Raw genomic sequence first — 19,308 nt, 5'->3', positions numbered from 1 at the left:
GAGATAATAGAAGTAATTAGCAGCCGTGTGCAGGATGTGGGTGGTGATAGTGTCTGCTTACCCGGCTGTAACTCATACCTGGCAGGTGCGTTCCTTCCCACCCTCCCGGTGACCACGGATCCATTTGTTCTATGAAGAGCTGACGTGGATGGCCGACCTCGGCTCTCCTGTGTAGGAATGTTCCGACTCTTCTATAGACCTCGGCATGGAGGAGACCTTCTGGGATTACCAAAAGGAAAGCTACAGCTTGACCCAAACTAATACACGAGAGGGGGAAGCTCAGATACCCCAATTCCTGCACCTTCATGCCTCAGGTCACCCCAGTTCCTGCACTTTCACCCTCAAATTGGCCCCACCTTCACCCCTCGGATCGCCGCCCGTTCCTGCTCCTTCCCCCCTCGGATCGCCGCCCGTTCCTGCTCCTTCCCCCCTCGGATCGCCGCCCGTTCCTGCTCCTTCCCCCCTCGGATCGCCGCCCGTTCCTGCTCCTTCCCCCCTCGGATCGCCGCCCGTTCCTGCTCCTTCCCCCCTCGGATCGCCGCCCGTTCCTGCTCCTTCCCCCCTCGGATCGCCGCCCGTTCCTGCTCCTTCCCCCCTCGGATCGCCGCCCGTTCCTGCTCCTTCCCCCCTCGGATCGCCGCCCGTTCCTGCTCCTTCCCCCCTCGGATCGCCGCCCGTTCCTGCTCCTTCCCCCCTCGGATCGCCGCCCGTTCCTGCTCCTTCCCCCCTCGGATCGCCGCCCGTTCCTGCTCCTTCCCCCCTCGGATCGCCGCCCGTTCCTGCTCCTTCCCCCCTCGGATCGCCGCCCGTTCCTGCTCCTTCCCCCCTCGGATCGCCGCCCGTTCCTGCTCCTTCCCCCCTCGGATCGCCGCCCGTTCCTGCCCCTTCGCCCCCTCGGATCGCCCCCCAGTTCCTTCGCCCCCTCTGATTAGCCTCTGTTCCTCTTCTTTTTTTTAACATTAGCAGACTTGTCAGGCCGGCACGCGGTTATAGACGCACGGTTTCTCAGCATAGCTTGTTGGCGGCTTTCAAGGATGTCAGGGAGGTGGGCGGGCCAGGCTTGGTAACTTAGTCTAGTGCGCCATCATGTGCATGCGTGGCACGGGTTGCTGACCCCTTGGTTTAAATGCTTATTTGGCTGGGGAAGGGGGGAATAAGTCCAAATACTGAAATTATTCCTGGCTCTGCATTCTTCTTCCTGTCAGTGTGACTGGTCCCTTTAAAGGTGATTCACTTTCCTGCCCAGTCGGTCACAGCTCTCTGACATCATCGCGTATAACACGGGACCAGCAGTCCTGCATTGTATAGGGGGGTGACGAGGACCCGCGCACACATTCCGGGAGGAGGGAAGCGTCAGGGGAGAGCGCGATAAGCTAGTGTTCTTTCGTTCCTCCTCGTCTAGCATGTGACCCGTGTAGTGCAGAGGAGACCCCACTGCATGAGCACATATGAATACAGCCGGCGTTGGGCTATAACCTATCTGGCCGTAGAGAAAGGTATGCGAATGGAAAATATAGGACAATTGCAAAGAATAACGCATGACTGTAACGGGAAGTTCCACTCCCTTCATTGATCAGTATGTCTGCACACATCGATGTTCGGCTTTCCAGGCAACGTGTCAGTGAAAAATGAGGTTGAAGTTGGTCAAAGGCGTATTGTATAGTAGGCGGCGTGGAGAACAATGGCTCATTGTGTGACTTCAGGTCCCCCCATCCCCGGTACTATAGAGGCGGGAGAAATTTCACATAAGATGGACGCACGATGGGATTTTCCATTCCACTGGACAGCAGCGGGGACAGCAGCGGGGACACCAGCGCGGGGACACTCATTGCCCCGTGCACTGTATGGGCCCCTCCGTGTAATGTAATGGAGTGAAACTACACTTTGAGCAGCAGGGTAGGATGCAGGCGAAGGGGGAGATCTATCAAAACTGGAGCAGACAGAATCTGGAGCAGTTGCCCATAGTAACCAATCGGCTTCTCTATCTCCATTTTCCAACCTTAACTGAACAAACTGAAGCTGATTGGTTACTATGGCCAACTGCTCCAGATTCTGTCTGCTCCAGTTTTGATCAATTCCTCTTAAAGTGCTTCTGTATGCAAGTAATACCAGAATAATCCCATCAATGATTGGCATGGTGCTCCCTTATTGATTCAAGAGGAACTTTACTCATATCTTTGAAATGACAACAAACACACCTTTTAGAAATTTTTAGTAATGACAATCTACAAACACATACTTCTAGATAATTGCCGGCTTTGTATTCCTTATCTTTCTTTCCTTCCTCAGTCTTCTCACAGTGGCCATGTTTACTAAGGGCAGGTTTCTAGATCTCCCTTTACTTCCTGGAACTCTCACACAAGTGACTAGGACATGTGACCATGCACATCATCTCAGGGGAGGAAAATACCGTTCCACGAGATCTTGTGAGATTACAGATGAGATTTCCCAGCAATACTCTGCTGGTGTATCCTTCCCAGGATGCAAAGCTTGGGCACAGGCTGCATCACTAATGCTCTAGAGACCCCTAATGTCTCCATAAAGAGGACCTGTCAGTGTACCTGTGCTATTATATAGGGGGATGGTATCCCCCTATGTAATAGCAATAATAATAAGTGTAAAAAAAAATATATATATAAATAAAAAAAATAAAATCACATATAAAACAAGTTAAAGGAAAACTCCCAAAAAGTTTAAGTCCCCCACCCCCACATTTACGCACATATAAACGTAAATATGCGTACGGTGCACCAGCGCGCGAAAATGACAATTGCGCTACACGCGTTACATATCGCCGTGAACGTCGCAGTGAGAGCAATCATTTTAGGGCCATCAATCACTGACAACACTAAACTGATGAGCGGTAAAAGCTTTTAAAGCGTCGCCTATGGCCAATTTTGGGTATTATCGTTTTTTGAGGTTTGCGCACGCAATTTTAAGGTTTGACATGTTTGATGTCTTTTTACCCGACGTGACCCCCCGTCTCTAGGGGGTGTAACACAACGCGGACTTCAAGTGGTTAATGAATGTAAAATGATTTCAGAGCTGAATGCTAAGGTGATTTTTAGTGAAAGGGGGTAAAGGTTTACTTTAAGAAGATGATCAGCTATAGCAGTTGGTGGCCATGGTATTGCTGGCTATTAAAGTGTATATCCAGCCCAAACCTTTTTTCTTTTTACTACGTATGTACAGTCAGGGTGGGTGTTTTGTACATTTAGGTTTTTATTTAATTTAATTTTACTTATAATTTGCCTCCTTTTCAAGGAAGGCGATGAGCGTCCCTCCTGGTAGATTGCCTAGATAGGGGTCAGTTAGCTACAGTCATGTGACCAGCCATATGCAAATAGATTTATCTCGTTCAGCCTTTTCCCAGAGTAATCTTCCCTGCCGGGCTTCTGTATTCGGACAAATATCAAGATCTTCCCTAGGGAATGAGTGTGGGGTACCGCATCCCATAATAGGTACAGCCACACAACAAATAGAAGACGGGTTTTTGAGGTACCCACATAAGCACTCACAGTGGTTGGTATAAAATATGCGGCTCCTGAATAAATACTTAAATGTGCGATTTGATCGTGCTGGAGTCTACGTTCTTATCACCCATAACTAGCCAACTCCCATCAACAAGAGTATAGTGCGTCAAAAGCCATCCTTCATGGGTATACTTTATTGGTGATGTTCTCTACGTGTTTTGCAGAGATTACGCCGCTTTCTCGGGAGTATTTAGGGTAGTACGTGTGCCAATGAGTCGTGTGTATCTAAAACCAGGAGGGAAGTAGCGTGGCCTTAGGGCAGACTCCACCCCATGCCAGGCCGGCATACTGACATGTAAAGTAGCCGCTCTAAGTCGGATGAGAGGATATGCAATTCAACGTTGGTGGTATAGTGGATGGGTAACAGAAGAGCGGGCCCACCTCCTCCCGCACCGACAGGTGTGGTAGCCAGTACCAGAACAGTGGATACAGGCACTGTTAGGCTCCTTTAACAAAAGTCAGTTGAAAGATAAGCTATTGTCGAGCCGGGTGTTGCCAACAGGGCCACCCATAGCTTGAATTTGGTTGGCCACCCATAGCTTGAATTTGGTTGGCCACCCATAGCTTGAATTTGGTTGGCCACCCATAGCTTGAATTTGGTTGGCCACCCATGGCTTGAATTTGGTTGGCTACCTATGGCTTGAATTTGGTTGGCCACCCATGGCTTGAATTTGGTTGGCCACCCATAGCTTGAATTTGGTTGATTCAGCCAAGTGTATAGCAGGCTTAAAAGAGAACTATGGGGTAAGTATTTTTCCCCATAGTTCTCTTTAGGGATCCGTCCCGGCTGCGGCGCCCTCAGTATATTGCGGGCAATAGCACTCGATATACTGAGCTTTAGGTCATGGGAGGAGGTTAGAATATGTCCTCCCATGACCCAAGGCTCAGTATATAGCGAGCTATTGCCCGCAATATACTGAAGGCGCCGCAGCCGGGACGGATCCCAACAATGCTGTTAAAATCCACGCAGCTGCGTGATTGACAGCTGGCTCTGCCTATCTAGAGGCAGAGCCAGCTGTACCCGCCCCCTCCCGTTCCTCCACTCAACGCTGGAGGATCGGGGAGGGGGGAATTCCTGCAGGGAGATGATTGGAAAGTAAGCGAGCGACGGTATGTGTTCCCTCACTCCCCGATCGATAGAGCCGACGTGCGACAGCTTTTTTTGTCACAGGTCGGCTCTAACTATGAGGATGAGTGGAAATCACTCCCCTCATAGATCTCCTTTTTAGTCTACCCAATGGAAATGTTTTGACTTTTTTTTTTTATTTTTTTTTATTATTATATAAGAGTCTCCTTAGGGAGTATGCAGGTGGAACCGGTCCTGTTTAAACCTTGGCTACCTAGTGTCTGGTGTTTGCTTTTTACATGGGTGTCATCATGCCAGGATCAAAAGAGCTCTCTATGGCCCTTAGAAAGAAGGTTGCGGCTGTCTGGGAGTCTGGGAGGGATTTTTAAAAGATTGTGAAATTCAATAAAATATTCCAAAGTCGGTTAAAATCTAAACCACTTTATTAAGTGACTGCTCATTTGTCCATTACTGGCCCGCTCAGCAAATTCAGACAAAAAGCTGACTGATGCTAAAAAGTCTGCAAGGATCACAAAATGTCACTGCGGGATCTGCATGGGATCTCTTCCATCCTCTGGAACTCTTTACCCCAACCTGTCCGTCTATCTCCCACCTTGACTGCCTTTAGGCGTTCCCTAAAGACTCATCTCTTCAAGGAAGCCTATCCCACCTCAACCTAACCACTGAACCATCACATTCTCAAATAATTCATCCCCACACAGCTACCTCCTCATGTATCACTGGCCCTTCCCTTTTTAGATTGGAAGCCCTCAGGGGCAGGGCCCTCCTTACCATCTTGTCTATAATTGTATTATCTTCCTTATATTGTAAAGCGCTGCTCAAACTGTTGGCGCTATATAAATGCTATGTAATAATAATAATGTAACTTGTGCAGTGGTTGGTGTCAAAGTGCAGGAATCTACAATCGGGAAGAGATTGTACCAATATAACCTGCACAGGAAGTGTGCCGAGAAAAAGGCTTTGCTGTCCAAAAAGACCATTACAGCAACACTACAGTTTACTAATGAACATCTAGGCGAAGACCGTGCCTTGTGAACTATTGTGCTGTGAACTGATACTTTAAAGATGGAGAAGATTCTCTAGATCTCAGTACAATCGATCATCTGTGGGATGTTCTGGTAAAATAAGTCCGATCCATGGCGGCCGATCACCTCACAACTTACACAACTTGAAGGATGTGCTACTGACATCTTGGTGCCAGATACCACAGCGTACCTTCAGAGGTCTAGTGGCGTCCATACCATTGCGTACCTTCAGAGGTCTAGTGGCGTCCATACCACAGCGTACCTTCAGAGGTCTAGTGGCGTCCATACCACAGCGTACCTTCAGAGGTCTAGTGGCGTCCCTACCACAGCGTACCTTCAGAGGTCTAGTGGCGTCCCTACCACAGCGTACCTTCAGAGGTCTAGAGGCGTCCATACCACAGCGTACCTTCTGAGGTCTAGAGGCGTCCATACCACAGCGTACCTTCAGAGGTCTAGTGGCGTCCATTCCACAGCGTACCTTCAGAGGTCTAGAGGCGTCCATACCACAGCGTACCTTCTGAGGTCTAGAGGCGTCCATACCACAGCGTACCTTCTGAGGTCTAGTGGTGTTCATGCCTGGACAGGTCAGGAAAAGGGGGAACTATTCAATATTGAACGCATGTACAGCAGAAAGCTGAAAAAGAATTATTATTAATTTTCTTTAAACTAGGATGGTGTACAAAGAAGTGTTTCACTTTAGGTGAGAGCCATAGAGTAAAATGATGTATTGAAGGGTGTACAGGCTGTTTAGAGCCATCACAAGTACCGGTTTGTAAAAGCAAACCTGAAAAAAAACTCCAAACCCTGAAACATGCGTGCACAGCATAGACTGAAGACTCACCTTTTCCTGCCAACCCAATCAGTTGCAGGTAGATGTGTTTCCTCACCCCGCTACTATGCATGACAAAGGGGTGGGAAATGCACCTCCCTGCAACTGATTGAGTCAGGAGGAAAGGGTGGCGGTCAGAGTTTTGAGCGGGTTAGGGCAACCTGAGTGTGCACCAAGCCCCGCCCCATCACTACTAGAGACATAGAAGTATATCACGCTGGGCCTTGTAGCTCTACAAAAGTCAGAGTCTTGTGTTGCACAGTCCGTGTTGCATATACTGATGTAGCTGGGTGTGGTGGTAATTGCACAGAGTGACCCATTGCTGTAATCTTGTATTCCTCAGATGGCTGACATCCAGCCGTCATTTTATTCTTATTTTTATTATATTTCGCAGTCATACTTAATATTTCTTTGTCTTTTCTCAGCAGCTGCTCCCGCTGGCTCGGTTAGTGTACGTCTGTCACCGATGGATTCTCCCGTATTTCCAGTCCTGCTCACAGCTGTCACCTACCTGTCACTGGTTCTGGGTGAGTAATGTAAAGGTTCAGATCATTACTTTACCTTCTATCACTGAGATGAGTGCTGTATTGTGTTGTAATTCATGACAGCCAGCTAAGTGACCTATGCACAGCGAAGAATGATGTCCTAACTGTCTCTGTCATGTCCATCTGTGTGGCAACCCTGCCGCTGGGACCAGGGAACACTGACTTTTTTAAAAACGATTTTTATCAGTTCATGTTCAGGACTAAAGTTATTTTTGTAAAAGGCGCATTTAGGCATTTAGGGCTTCTCTGCTGATCCTGGTTCTACTACTTAGGATGTCGCTGATCTGGAATAAACATGCAAGATGGGGGCACAAGCTTATTATTAGCTGTAACTGACTGCATGCAGTGGCAGAGGTCCACACTGATTCCTTCGACCTTTTTCTTTTTGGCTTTGACCATCATTGCCACACCACCTGTAGCCCTGTGAAGTGCTGTGGACCTCCTGTAGCCCCACAAATTCCTATAGACCTCCTGTAGTCCTGCAAACTCCTATAGACCTCCTGTAGTCCTGCAAACTCCTGTAGACCTCCTGCAGCCCCGCGGATTCCTGTTTTCCACACGAAATACGGGAAGCATGTCATGCTTCCCGGGCCTACTGTAGACATCACTTCAAGCCGTGAGGAGATGAATAAGCAAAGTCGCGCTCTCAGTGGATTGACAGCAGTCTTTCAGCAGTGAAGACAGAGCAGTCATTTCCAGACATCGTGAATGTCCAAACATGAGGACCTGCAAGTTCTATTCAAACCCAACCACATAGAAATGCTAAAGCAGGGGAGGAAGAGGTAGAAGTAGTCACATGACTTCTACTTTGGATGTAGTGTTCAGCTATGTGACCAATGATTTGGGATAAGGAGGCAGTGGGGAGGTGTTCAGGGAGGGTAATACGTAGAGGCTGTGGCTTGTGGAAATAATCCTGGAACTGGTCTCTTAGAAAGTGAAAAAACATTCAAGTCAATTTTGGTCCAGAAGACAACAAAACCCTCCAGGCAATTGTCTCGCTTGGCTTTTCATGCCATCAGTAACGTAGCTCAACATTGTTCTATTTGCAAACTGCATATGGAGCGGTCCGCACCCCTGTCCGCATGTATAACAGTGGCACTGTGCTGTAAGTAAGCCTTGAAGGGGTAAAAACCCAAATCAACCTTAAAGTGACCAAATTGCTGTAGCAAAAACTTGAACCCAGCATGTGATACCTGTCTGGCAGGTGATGGCTTTAATCTTCACTTTTTTCCCAAGCTACGACTGTCCCTAGTACCTGACACTTCCAGGTGTGTCAGATGCTGCCCCCCCCCCCCCCGTCCCCCCTGCTCTGCACTGTGTCTTCATCCATGCGATGCTATGTAAGTAGACAATACAATAGTGAGGTAGCGCCCGTTGGGGATACCCACAGTGCACAGCGATTGACCAATTATCCAACACAAGCTAAAGTGTCGGATGCTGGTGGCAGCTATAGCTCCTCAAGAGCGAACACTAGAGCTGCCGCCTATCGGACTGGTAATTATAACAGGTAATCTTGTATAGGTGGCCATTGGTTTCATATTTTTCCTGAAAGTGTTGCTTTAAAAAAAATTGTATTACTGTAGAGCAGACCTGGGCATTTTTAGGCCCGCAGACCATATCCAGCCCTTTGCAGATCCTGTCTGGCCTGTGGTGTAGACATGGACCAATTGCTGACTTGCGCTCGGTTATGGCTGGCTGACAGTGGATGAGCCGGCCTCCAAGGCGGGTGCATCCACTGCAAGCCATAGCCCATTGCAGGTCGACAATTGGTCCGTGTCCAGATCACGTTCCTCTTCAGTCGTTTGTTGCTAGGACCGGGGGCATCCTAGCAACCAATGATGTCATGGGTCTTCCTCCTCTGCAGTCATTGGTTGCTAGGACCACTGGGCGGTCCTAACAACCAGTAACATCAAATTTGTTTCCTGCTCCCAGCATTACAGGAGGACGGAAGTGAATCTTCTTTTGTCCTCTCCTGCAGCTCCATCTCCCGAAACTCTCCCCTGGCCTGTCGAGTAAAATTAAGTATGTGTCACATACTATGTGGGGACAACAAAGCTTCAGTCAGGCCGTGTTCATGCCATTCATGTATGGTACCGAGCAGTGCACCTATCGTGTGTTTAGTGTGTCAAGTGTGTTGCATGCACTACTTTTTTCAATCACACAGCAACGCACGGTATTGCGATATCGCCAGGAGGTGCGTTCGGGGTGCCATTCAAATGGTTCAACCCTCCACAACAGTCCCAGTTTCTCATGTGGCCCCTTTGGAAAATGAATTGCCCGCCCCTGCTGTAGAGTCCACTTGGTTATAATACCGGTATAGAGTGAGGTGATTGGGATGAATTTGTCCTTTTTGTCTCCTCTCTCCTCTTTGTGGTTTCTACATAATGTAAAGTTTGCAGCGTAATTTGTATGCGAGTCACGTCGTCTGTCAGGGAGGAGAACTGTAACCCTTTCTCTGCCTCCTTTTTTCTAAACCAATACAGACTGATGATTTTAGGGCAGTTTCTTGTGGAGCGTGTTCATAATATTTCCCACATCCAATCTGATGTCTCAGTCTTTGCTTCCTATCAGCAATACTTTGTATAACTTCGGGTTTATTTGGAGGAAGTGGGACAGATTGGAAGAAGCAGGGAGAATTGTTACTCTGTTTCTGCAACCTGATCATTTAAAGAGCTCTAATTCTCCCCCGCTAACTTGAATGGGTTATAGCAAAGGATCCATAGTACACAGTACACACTTCCAGCACACTGCAGAAGTAGTTACAATGTTTCCCTGCTAACGTGAATGAGTTACATTTTAAGCTGTTCAGGTTAGCTTGGGAGAATTGTAACTATTTCTGCAGTGTGCTGGGTGTGTGTACTGTGTACTATGGATCATTAAACGGTTCAATGATCCATAGTACACAGTTCCAGGACCAGTACACTGCAGAAATAGAGTTACATGTCTTCCTTGCTTCTTCCAACCTGTCCCATGTTCCCGTATCACGCCCGCTGCCAGCCCTGTCACAGCTGCCACATACAAAAGCAACTCACAGGAGCGTGGTCCTTCGTTGGTCGGCGCTGTGCGAGAGTGTCATCCCCTGTCGCTCTCGTGTCCGTGTTGTGGGAGGAGCTTCTGTGAGGTCCTCGTTTAGCTGCCCAGAGGACCCCAACAAGCGCGGTACCTAAGGGCAACCTGGAACTATTTTAAAAATGAAAGTGCCGGTATCGGCGCTATGTATCGGGGCATTTTCACAAGTACTTGTGAAAATGCCCTGTATCGGCCCCGATACTAGCATCGGTCCCCATACTGATACGAGTATCGGTATCGGGACATCCCTAGTTATTTTATCTCTAAGTTAGGCTTTAAAGCAGAACTCTGGGCAAATTGGATCTCAACCCTTGCAGTGGGGCTACCCCTGTACTGCAAGGGTTAAGTGCTCATTTTGTCTAGGGAGCTAAAATAAGAAAGTTAAACTCGCCCGGAGGCATGCAGCATCTTCAGCAGCACGGTGCGTGACACATGCACTGGGAAGGTCTGCTGGGATGCCATTCAGAATGCATTGCACCAACCTGTGTTAACGTCGTGCAGTAGTGTGAATGGGCCCTTGAAATGCACCTGTAATAAACGCAGCGCTGGGAGGGAGGACGATGAGGAAGGAGATGCTGTACTTGTTCTGATGGTGCAGGCCTGAGTAATCTGGAAGTGTGACGTTTGGTAATCTGTCATAAGAATAATACTCCTACTGACCTCCTTATTAAGGGGATAATTGCCTGTTGATCATATTAATCCTTTAATTGCCGTGTTTTCCAAATCACTGTCGTGAAGGAAGTATGCCGGTGAGGAGTTCTGACTTTCATGATTTGCATGCTTGTTCCTGTTGGTGGGAAAACCCTGAAACGAGAAGCAGAGAGTAATTAGTGATTTCACAAGGCCAGCCATGGCAGCCTCCATGTTCCTTTCAGCTTATGTTTCAATTAATGGATGCTTGCAGGGGATAGAAACCACCACCACCCGCTCTGTGTGAAAGGCACCCTCTGCTACCTTTTACTTACCTTCCTTACTGCAGTCCTCTGCCCAGATCCACCCTTCGGCCTCAGGGATAGTCCCGGTACTTCTGGTTATGGAACACCTGAACACTCCCCATATCCTCCTACGTCATGGTGCTCTGGCACATTTGACTAGAACATGTGACCATGCACATCATCTCGGGGGAGGGAAATGCCTTTCCTTGAGATCTTGTGAGATTTCCCAGCAATGGTACCACCTTTATTAGAAATGTTTAGTGATGACAATCTGCACACACATGCTTATAGATAATTGCCGGCTTTGTATTCTTGGCATACCTTGTTTTTATTTTCTTCCCCAGTCTTCTCACAGCGGCCATTTTTACTAAGGGCAGATGACTCCATCTCCCTTTACTTCCTAGTACTCTGGCACATGTGACTAGGACATGTGACCATGCACGTCATCTCAGGGGAGGGAAATGCCTTTCCTTGAGATCTCGTGAGGTTTCCCAGCAATGCTCTGCTGATGTAACCTTCCCAGGATGCAACGCCTGGGCACATTACATCACTAATGCCCAAGAGGACCAGGAAGTATAAAAAAATACATAATAATAATTGTAAGTAAAAGAAAAATATGAATGTAAGATGATTTCATATCAGCATACAGAGCATGCACCTGATGTGACTTTTTGTTTTGGTAAATGGGGGTCAAGGTCTACTTTAACTCCATTTCGGACAATGAAACCGGTTTTCTTTTCAGAAGGCACCATAAGCGGGCCTGCTGGCCTTCTCCTGGCTGTCCAGCCACTCATTTTTCTCTGCATAAATTCTGTCTTTACAAAAGTCCAAACTTGCACTTTTATCTATCCCTACCCGTAATGTGACAGCACTTGAGCGTGGTAATCGGTCACTCAGATGGCGATCACATTGCTTCTGCATACTGGTAGCATTGCAGGTGTTTCATGTCATTAGAGATCACGGAGAGTCTTGTTTGCAGCCAACCAGGGTCCGTCTGATACACTTGCAGTAAGAGAGGAGGTTCAACAAGGCAACTACCACACTCTAAAGGTGGCCATACACCTTACAACCATCGCACGACTTTCGTTGTGCGTTGGTTGTAAGGCCATTAAAATTTCGTACGATCTGCCCATCTTGGACAGGCAGATCGTACTTGCGATCATCGTAAGCCCGCCCCCCCTGAGGGGAGGGCTTCCGATGATTGCAGTGCTGAGCAGGCAGCGTGCGCTTGCGGCATTCATCTTCCGACCACGCCACCAACCCGCCGAAAATCGTATGGTTTTCAAGCGTGCTCGTAAGAGGAAGGTCGTACGACCTTCCAGTAGAAGCGGTCGCACGCTGCCCATACACCTGCCAATTACCGTACGATCGCGGGATCTCCCGCGATTATCGTACGATAACCGGCAGGTGTATGGGCACCTTAAGAACAGGTTTGCTTTAAAGACATGGTATTAATTCAATGTTTGCATTGAAGCTTGCAAAGCATTGCAGCTGCAATCATTGTGTTGTAGGTGTACAACAGACTCCTCCTACATTGTGCACATGGCAGCCCCAGGTCTGTACGGAGGTGCAGACCTTATTTTATGGTAATGGGGAAGTCAGTGATGAATTACACGTCTGGTGATGTCACTGAACTTCTGCCAGTGCAAGTCCCTCCGCCATGGTGGCAGATCAGAGTTGTAGTTGTCCCATTCACAGATCCCATTGAATGGCTCTGTCAATGGATGACACAGCTGTGCGATGTCTTAGGCTGGGTTCACACCTAGGCGTATCGAATATGCGCGTTTGTCGCACGTTTTGTGCCGTGCGTTTTTACCGAGATTCGCGGTAAAAAAAAATGCGCGACAAACGCGTGTTTCCGAGGGCTACCTGGCTGTATCCCAATGGATACGCTCGGCAAACACGCCCCAAAGAAGCTCCTGTACTTCTTTGGGCGTAGGGCGTTTTGCAGCGCGTTCCTACGCGCTGTAAAACGCCCAGGTGGGAACCGTGCCCATAGGCAATCATTGGGTTTTACAGAGCGTAGGAACGCGCTGTAAAACGCACATGTGTGAACCAGGCCCTAGTTGTCAACAGAAATGTCCTCACTGGGAGCTTTCCCCTCTATCCCTGTTGTCTTTCAACTCAAGTTCTTTATTTTCTCTGTGGACAATGGTCATCAGGACAAATCGAGAGGATAAAGCTCCTCATCAGGGACCTGACAGGATGTCTAACCCTTCCACAAAATCCTAAAATTGTCTTTAGCTTCCCTGTAAGGCCTGGCTAGAGCCGGAGAAATGAGATATGTCAGGCCTGTCCCCTAGCATGGGGATCAGTCTGCGTCCCGTCATGCGTAGTTGGATTGGCTTCTGCAGATATTGGATATGCTGTAGTTCTGAGCACCGGTGAGAGGAGTGTTGGGAAATGTGTTTTTAAGTGTCAGATGGTTTATTATTAATGAACATAAACCAGTACGCCACTCTTAAAGCTGAAAGGATTTGCAGACAGGAATTCCTCATGGGATCGGCTGCCAAGTTCACAGCTGGCCTATATAAAGTGTTTGTGCGTCGCTGCCACTAAATAACCTTTCTGCATATCCGACCGTCTGCGTGCTATAAGAGGACATAGGGAAAGCTCAGAACCTGAACTGGGAGTACTGGGTGCTATAACAGGACATACTGAATCAGCATCCGAGCGAGAAGTACTGTGATCTATAACAGGACATAGTGAAACTGGGAGTACTGGGTGCTATAAGAGGACATAGTTGAAGCTCAGAACCCAACCTGGGAGTAATGGGTGCTATAACTAGACATAGTGAAAGCTCAGGGACCGAGGTGGGAGTGCTGGGTGCTATAGAGGACATAGTAAAAGCTCAGCACCTGAACAGGGAGTACTGGTTGCTATAAGAGGACATAGTGAAAGCTCAGAACCCGAACTGGGAGTACTGGGTGCTATAAGAGGACATAGTGAAAGCTCAGAACCCGAACTGGGAGTACTGGTTGCTATAAGAGGACATAGTGAAAGCTCAGAACCCGAACTGGGAGTACTGGGTGCTATAACAGGACATACTGAATCAGCATCCGAGCGAGAAGTACTGTGATCTATAACAGGACATAGTGAAAGCTCAGGGCCTGAACTATGAGCATTGGGTACTATAAGAGGACATAGTGTATGCTCAGGACCTGAGCTGGGAGTACTGGGTGCTATAAGAGGACATAGTGGAAGCTCAGAATCCGAGCTAGGAGTTACTGGGTGCCATAACTAGGCATACTGAAACAGCACTTGAGCTAGGAGCACTGGGTGCTATAAGAGGACATTGTGAAAGTTCAAACTGGGAGTACTGAGGGCTACAGTGCTGTTACAGGACATAGTGAAAGCTGAGGACCCATACTGGGAGTATTGGGTGCTGTTACAGGACATAGTGAAAGCTGAGGACCCATACTGGGAGTATTGGGTGCTGTTACAGGACATAGTGAAAGCTGAGGACCCATACTGGGAGTATTGGGTGCTGTTACAGGACATAGTGAAAGCTGAGGACCCGTACTGGGAGTATTGGGTGCTCTTACAGGACATAGTGAAAGCTGAGGACCCGTATTGGGAGTATTGGGTGCTGTTACAGGACATAGTGAAAGCTGAGGACCCGTATTGGGAGTATTGGGTGCTGTTACAGGACATAGTGAAAGCTGAGAACCCATACTAGGAGTACTGGGTGCACTTACAGGACATAGTGAAAGCTGAGGACCCATACTGGGAGTATTGGGTGCTGTTACAGGACATAGTGAAAGCTGAGAACCCATACTAGGAGTACTGGGTGCACTTACAGGACATAGTGAAAGCTGAGGACCCGTACTGGGTGCTGTTACAGGACATGGTGAACCAGAACCCATGCGGGGAGTACTGGGTGCTCTTACAGGACACAGTGAAAGCTGAGGACCCGTACTGGGAGTATTGGGTGCTGTTACAGGACATAGTGAAAGCTGAGGACCCGTATTGGGAGTATTGGGTGCTGTTACAGGACATAGTGAAAGCTGAGGACCCGTACTGGGAGTATTGGGTGCTGTTACAGGACATAGTGAAAGCTGAGGACCCGTACTGGGAGTATTGGGTGCTGTTACAGGACATAGTGAAAGCTGAGGACCCGTATTGGGAGTATTGGGTGCTGTTACAGGACATAGTGAAAGCAGAGGACCCGTACTGGGTGCTGTTACAGGACATGGTGAACCAGAACCCATGCAGGGAGTACTGGGTGCTCTTACAGGACATAGTGAAAGCTGAGGACCCGTACTGGGAGCTGTTACAGGACATGGTGAAAGCTGAGGACCCGTACTGGGTGCTGTTACAGGACATGGTGAACCAGAACCCACGCGGGGAGTACTGGGTGCTCTTACAGGACATAGTGAACCAGGAACTCGGAGTACTGTAGTAGATGTGTATTCATTAATAACAACCTGCTCAGATGGAAATGACTGTGTTAGCCGGAGCAGCTAGTCACGGTCTTAGTCTTAATCCAGCACTGAAGAACATTGTGGGGGTGGAGGGAACATTCTTTTACTTGCTGTGTGAAGAATTGTTACTTCAATTCATGTAGTCATAAGGGCTTCCGTGAAAACTCATGTCAGAGTTGTGTATACTGAGCACTACGCTGCAATCCAACCAACACTGCAGCCAAGTCTATGAAATGTTTATCCAACGTCACCACATCCCATCCACAGTGCGGTCTATGGACCTGGTTTGTGGTTGGCTCTCTAGTTCTCATATAACCGCTCTGGCTCAGTTCTCTTGGCTCTGTGTCCGTGACTGGCGGTGTGTGCTGCTGGATGCCCCTACGTTGCCAGCCAGCAAAGCATTTCAGCCGCGATCAATGGATGGTTGGTGCAATGCTCTGGCTCCTGCAGACTCTCCCTTCCACCCATTCCAAGGTACAGATGATACGTACAATATCCCTCCCGTCCATGTACATTCCAAGGGACGAAAAGAGACGGAAGGAAGAGTTAGTGGACTACAAGTGCAGTGATGTCACCGCAGTTGTATTCCAGGCCTGCAGGGAGAGGAACTTTAAGTGGCAGGAGGGTGGGGGGTGCCGATGTGACCATGATTCATGTTGTACCCCGAATGTGGATGAAACCTGGTCCAAAAGGTAAACGTAGCCTTGGGCCCATTCACACCACATCCAGATCATCTCCAGACCAGATTGTTTCAGGACCCAAAATGCATCCTAATGTATCCCTATGCTATTTCTGGCCTCTGTTCACACCAGCGCAGTCCCTTCCAGACCAGAAACATGCCGCATGTCTCATTTTGTCTGGTCTGGTATGCACTGGAACTGCGGGCAGGTTCACACCATTTTCCGGACCAGATCTGGTCCAGAAACTGTAGACTGTTCTTTATTACAGGAGGGGGCGGAGACACGGCCAGTCACCCTGCACAAGGAGAGAGAGCAGCAGTGAGCGGTCCTTATTACAGGAGGGGGTGGAAACAAGACCAGTCACCCTGCACAAGGAGAGAGAGCAGCAGTGACCGGTCCTTATTACAAGAGGGGGTGGAAACAAGACCAGTCACCCTGCACAAGGAGAGAGAGCAGCAGTGACCGGTCCTTATTACAGGAGTGGGCGGAGACAAGACCAGCGACACTGCACAAGGAGAGAGAGGAGTAGTGAGCGGTCTTTAATACAGCAAGCTCCGAGTGTCACACTGGATGACTACACAGATCTGGAAGAAACACACACAGCTCACCAAGATTCAGGAAGAACACACAGGACTCTTGTATGAGGACAATATTTACTTATTCTGGAGTTCAGATTTAATCAGACCCCGCCTGTATGAGCACTTCCTGTCTGTGTTGTATACAGGATGTGGGCAGATGTCATATTTACATTGGCAGGTCGGGAAGAAAATGTCATTTGTAATGAGATGTGACATTTGTTTCCATAAGTGAGGTGGAACGTCCCTCATCCTGGTGGCTGCATTGTGGCGTCTCCTGTATGGTGAGCGATGTGTTTTGTCTGTATGTTTGGTACACGATGGACAATAGAATATGATAAAAGGTACAGTACACCGTGGCGATACCTGACAAGGGAATGCACTTCACACCCATGTGATCCTCCCCGACCCCTGGCGCGTTCTATGGCTGCATTGCATAATGCGGGTGACAACACAGCCCGCCGCCTGTGAGCCCCTGCCCTCGCCTCCTGTTTGCCCTCCTGAGCTTGTCAGCCCACCCTCCTATACCGCAGGTGTCGGCAATCTCCGGCCCTCCAGCTGTGCTGAAACTTCAAATCCCATCATGCATCTGCCTGATGGGTCATGCCTGTGGCTGTCAGAGTCTTGCAATGCCTTATGGGAAGTGTCGTTGCACCACAGCTGGAGGGCCGGAGTTTCCTACCCGTCGCTTTTTGCATTCTGGCCAAATAACAGAGCCTTCTACTAGCCCAACCCTGTCCCACTTCTACCAACCTTCCCTCTGCTGCCTATGATGTCAGAGCTTACACAAGGCTCTCACTCGGCCCCACAGGATTAAACGTGACCCCAAAAAAAGGCCCAGGTCCCCATTGCATGCTAAACTGTGGAGGGGGGGATCCCCCATGCCGGGCTATCAATATCGGAATAGTGCCTGCAGCTGATTGGCTGAGAATTTTACAACCGGCACCTTCGAGAAAAGTCCGCTGCAAAAATTGTCTGTTGTCGAATGGGGAACCCCAAGGGGGCCACACGCTGGTCAGACTTCAGTGTGTAGCCAGCGTTTGTCTTCAGATCAATCCCCATGTCTCCGTTCAAAGGGCATTAACTTCTCTCCAAGTCGGATAAAGGACACCTGTCAGGGCAGCTGCTGTTGCAGAGCCAATCAGAATGCTCGGAGGTCAGCTGATTTTGCCAGACTACCCATCCGCTCTTTCCAGCTGGGTAGAATGTGAGGTCAGGTAAGCGGCAGGCAGCTGTTGTCTGACTTGCGTGACCTCTGACCTTCCATCTCACGTATCACCTCCTACAAAGTAAAGCCAACTAATGTGAAAGAAATTCTTCATAATTACAAAATGTATTGACTGAATATTCAGGTTCCTGCATAGGTTCAGCCATGACAGGTTCTCTTTAAAGCTGAGCTCCTATAAAAGACCCAAATGAATGCTCTCTGTATTAATACGCCGTTAAATGTCCTTCATGTTGTGAACGCTGCCCATCTGCTGGCTGTCTCTTTCAACAACTTCTGGGATTCTCTGCAATGTTAGCAGTCCTTCCTCTGCTCATTCCTTTTACCTATCCCATGGTGCCTTGCTGCCTGCGTGCAGTGATGATGTCCCTCCTGAAACGCCTTCTCTTCAGCACCTTTCTATTCAGACAGCAGGCTCTGTGAATTGGGTGACACTGCGGTGCACATTCACAGAACATAGTGAGTATGTGTCACCAGGTTCCAGGAAGTAAATGTGTGGGATTCTTCAGAGAGTACGTTTTCACACTTCAAGGTTGTTCAGATTGTTAGCATAGAGATCATAGAAATCCAATATGGAGATGAATATATCATTTCAGTTCTGACCATTGTAGGCCAGATTAGGGTCACTATAAGAGGTCCTCCCTGGAACAACCAATGGGAATCAGAGCTGCACAGGAAAGTTTTGGGTGGAGAACCAAAGTTGGATACTCTGTAAGGAGTAAGAACCTGAACTATCCAAATGTTATTTCTCTTCAACCACCAATCGGGTCCAAACCAGTTCTTATTAGGAATGTATTTAGAAGTCCAACCCAACGTTGATATGTTTGATTTTGAACACGAGGGTTATCTATGTGGATTAATCCGGATAATGTATCAATAATCCTCCCTTAGTCATCTGGTGATCTCCCATGGCTTCCAATACCATCTCTATGCCGAGGACACTTAGATCTATCTCTACTCCTCCTTCTCATCACACATCACTAACCTACTCTCTGACCTATCAGTGGGGATGTCGCACCACTTCCTCCTGAGCTCCTAATATTTCCTCCCCCATGTGTTCTCTCCCTTGACTTCTTCATAGAGATCAATAACACAATTATGAGTCACACGCTAGGGTGCTCGGTGTAATCCTGGACTCTGACCTGTCCTTCAGGCCCCACCCACATCCAATCGCTGACCAATATCTTCTATCTTAATCTACGTAACATCTCCAAACTCTGTCCCTTCTTAATACTTCCTAACCTTACCTTACTAATCCACTCTGGTCATCTCTCTCCTCGACTACTGCAACTCCCTTCTCGTTACCCTTCTTCTACACATGCAATCCCCCTACAGACTCCTCCACCTTTCCAGCTGCTCAATGGCCATCACCCCTCTCTGC

The 19,308-nt window shown here is 48.5% G+C and overlaps 1 protein-coding gene across 1 annotated transcript in view; it reads left to right on the top strand.

Moving 5' to 3' along the window:
• The window catches only part of CRB3 (crumbs 3, cell polarity complex component), a 33,675-nt gene that overhangs the window by 1,285 nt on the left and 13,082 nt on the right, over nt 1–19,308 (top strand). Inside the window, exon 2 of the mRNA XM_018565697.1 lies at nt 6,903–7,001. Within this exon, the coding sequence (XP_018421199.1) occupies nt 6,941–7,001 (61 nt within the window). The 5' untranslated portion in view covers nt 6,903–6,940. The remainder of the gene's footprint in view (nt 1–6,902; nt 7,002–19,308) is intronic.

Source organism: Nanorana parkeri, unplaced genomic scaffold (assembly GCF_000935625.1).
Source record: "Nanorana parkeri isolate BGI_ZX_2015 unplaced genomic scaffold, ASM93562v1 scaffold874, whole genome shotgun sequence".
In the NCBI taxonomy this organism is placed as follows: Eukaryota; Metazoa; Chordata; class Amphibia; order Anura; family Dicroglossidae; genus Nanorana; species Nanorana parkeri.
Note: the sequence above shows the minus strand (reverse complement) of the source record. Positions and strands in the feature narration are given on the sequence as shown.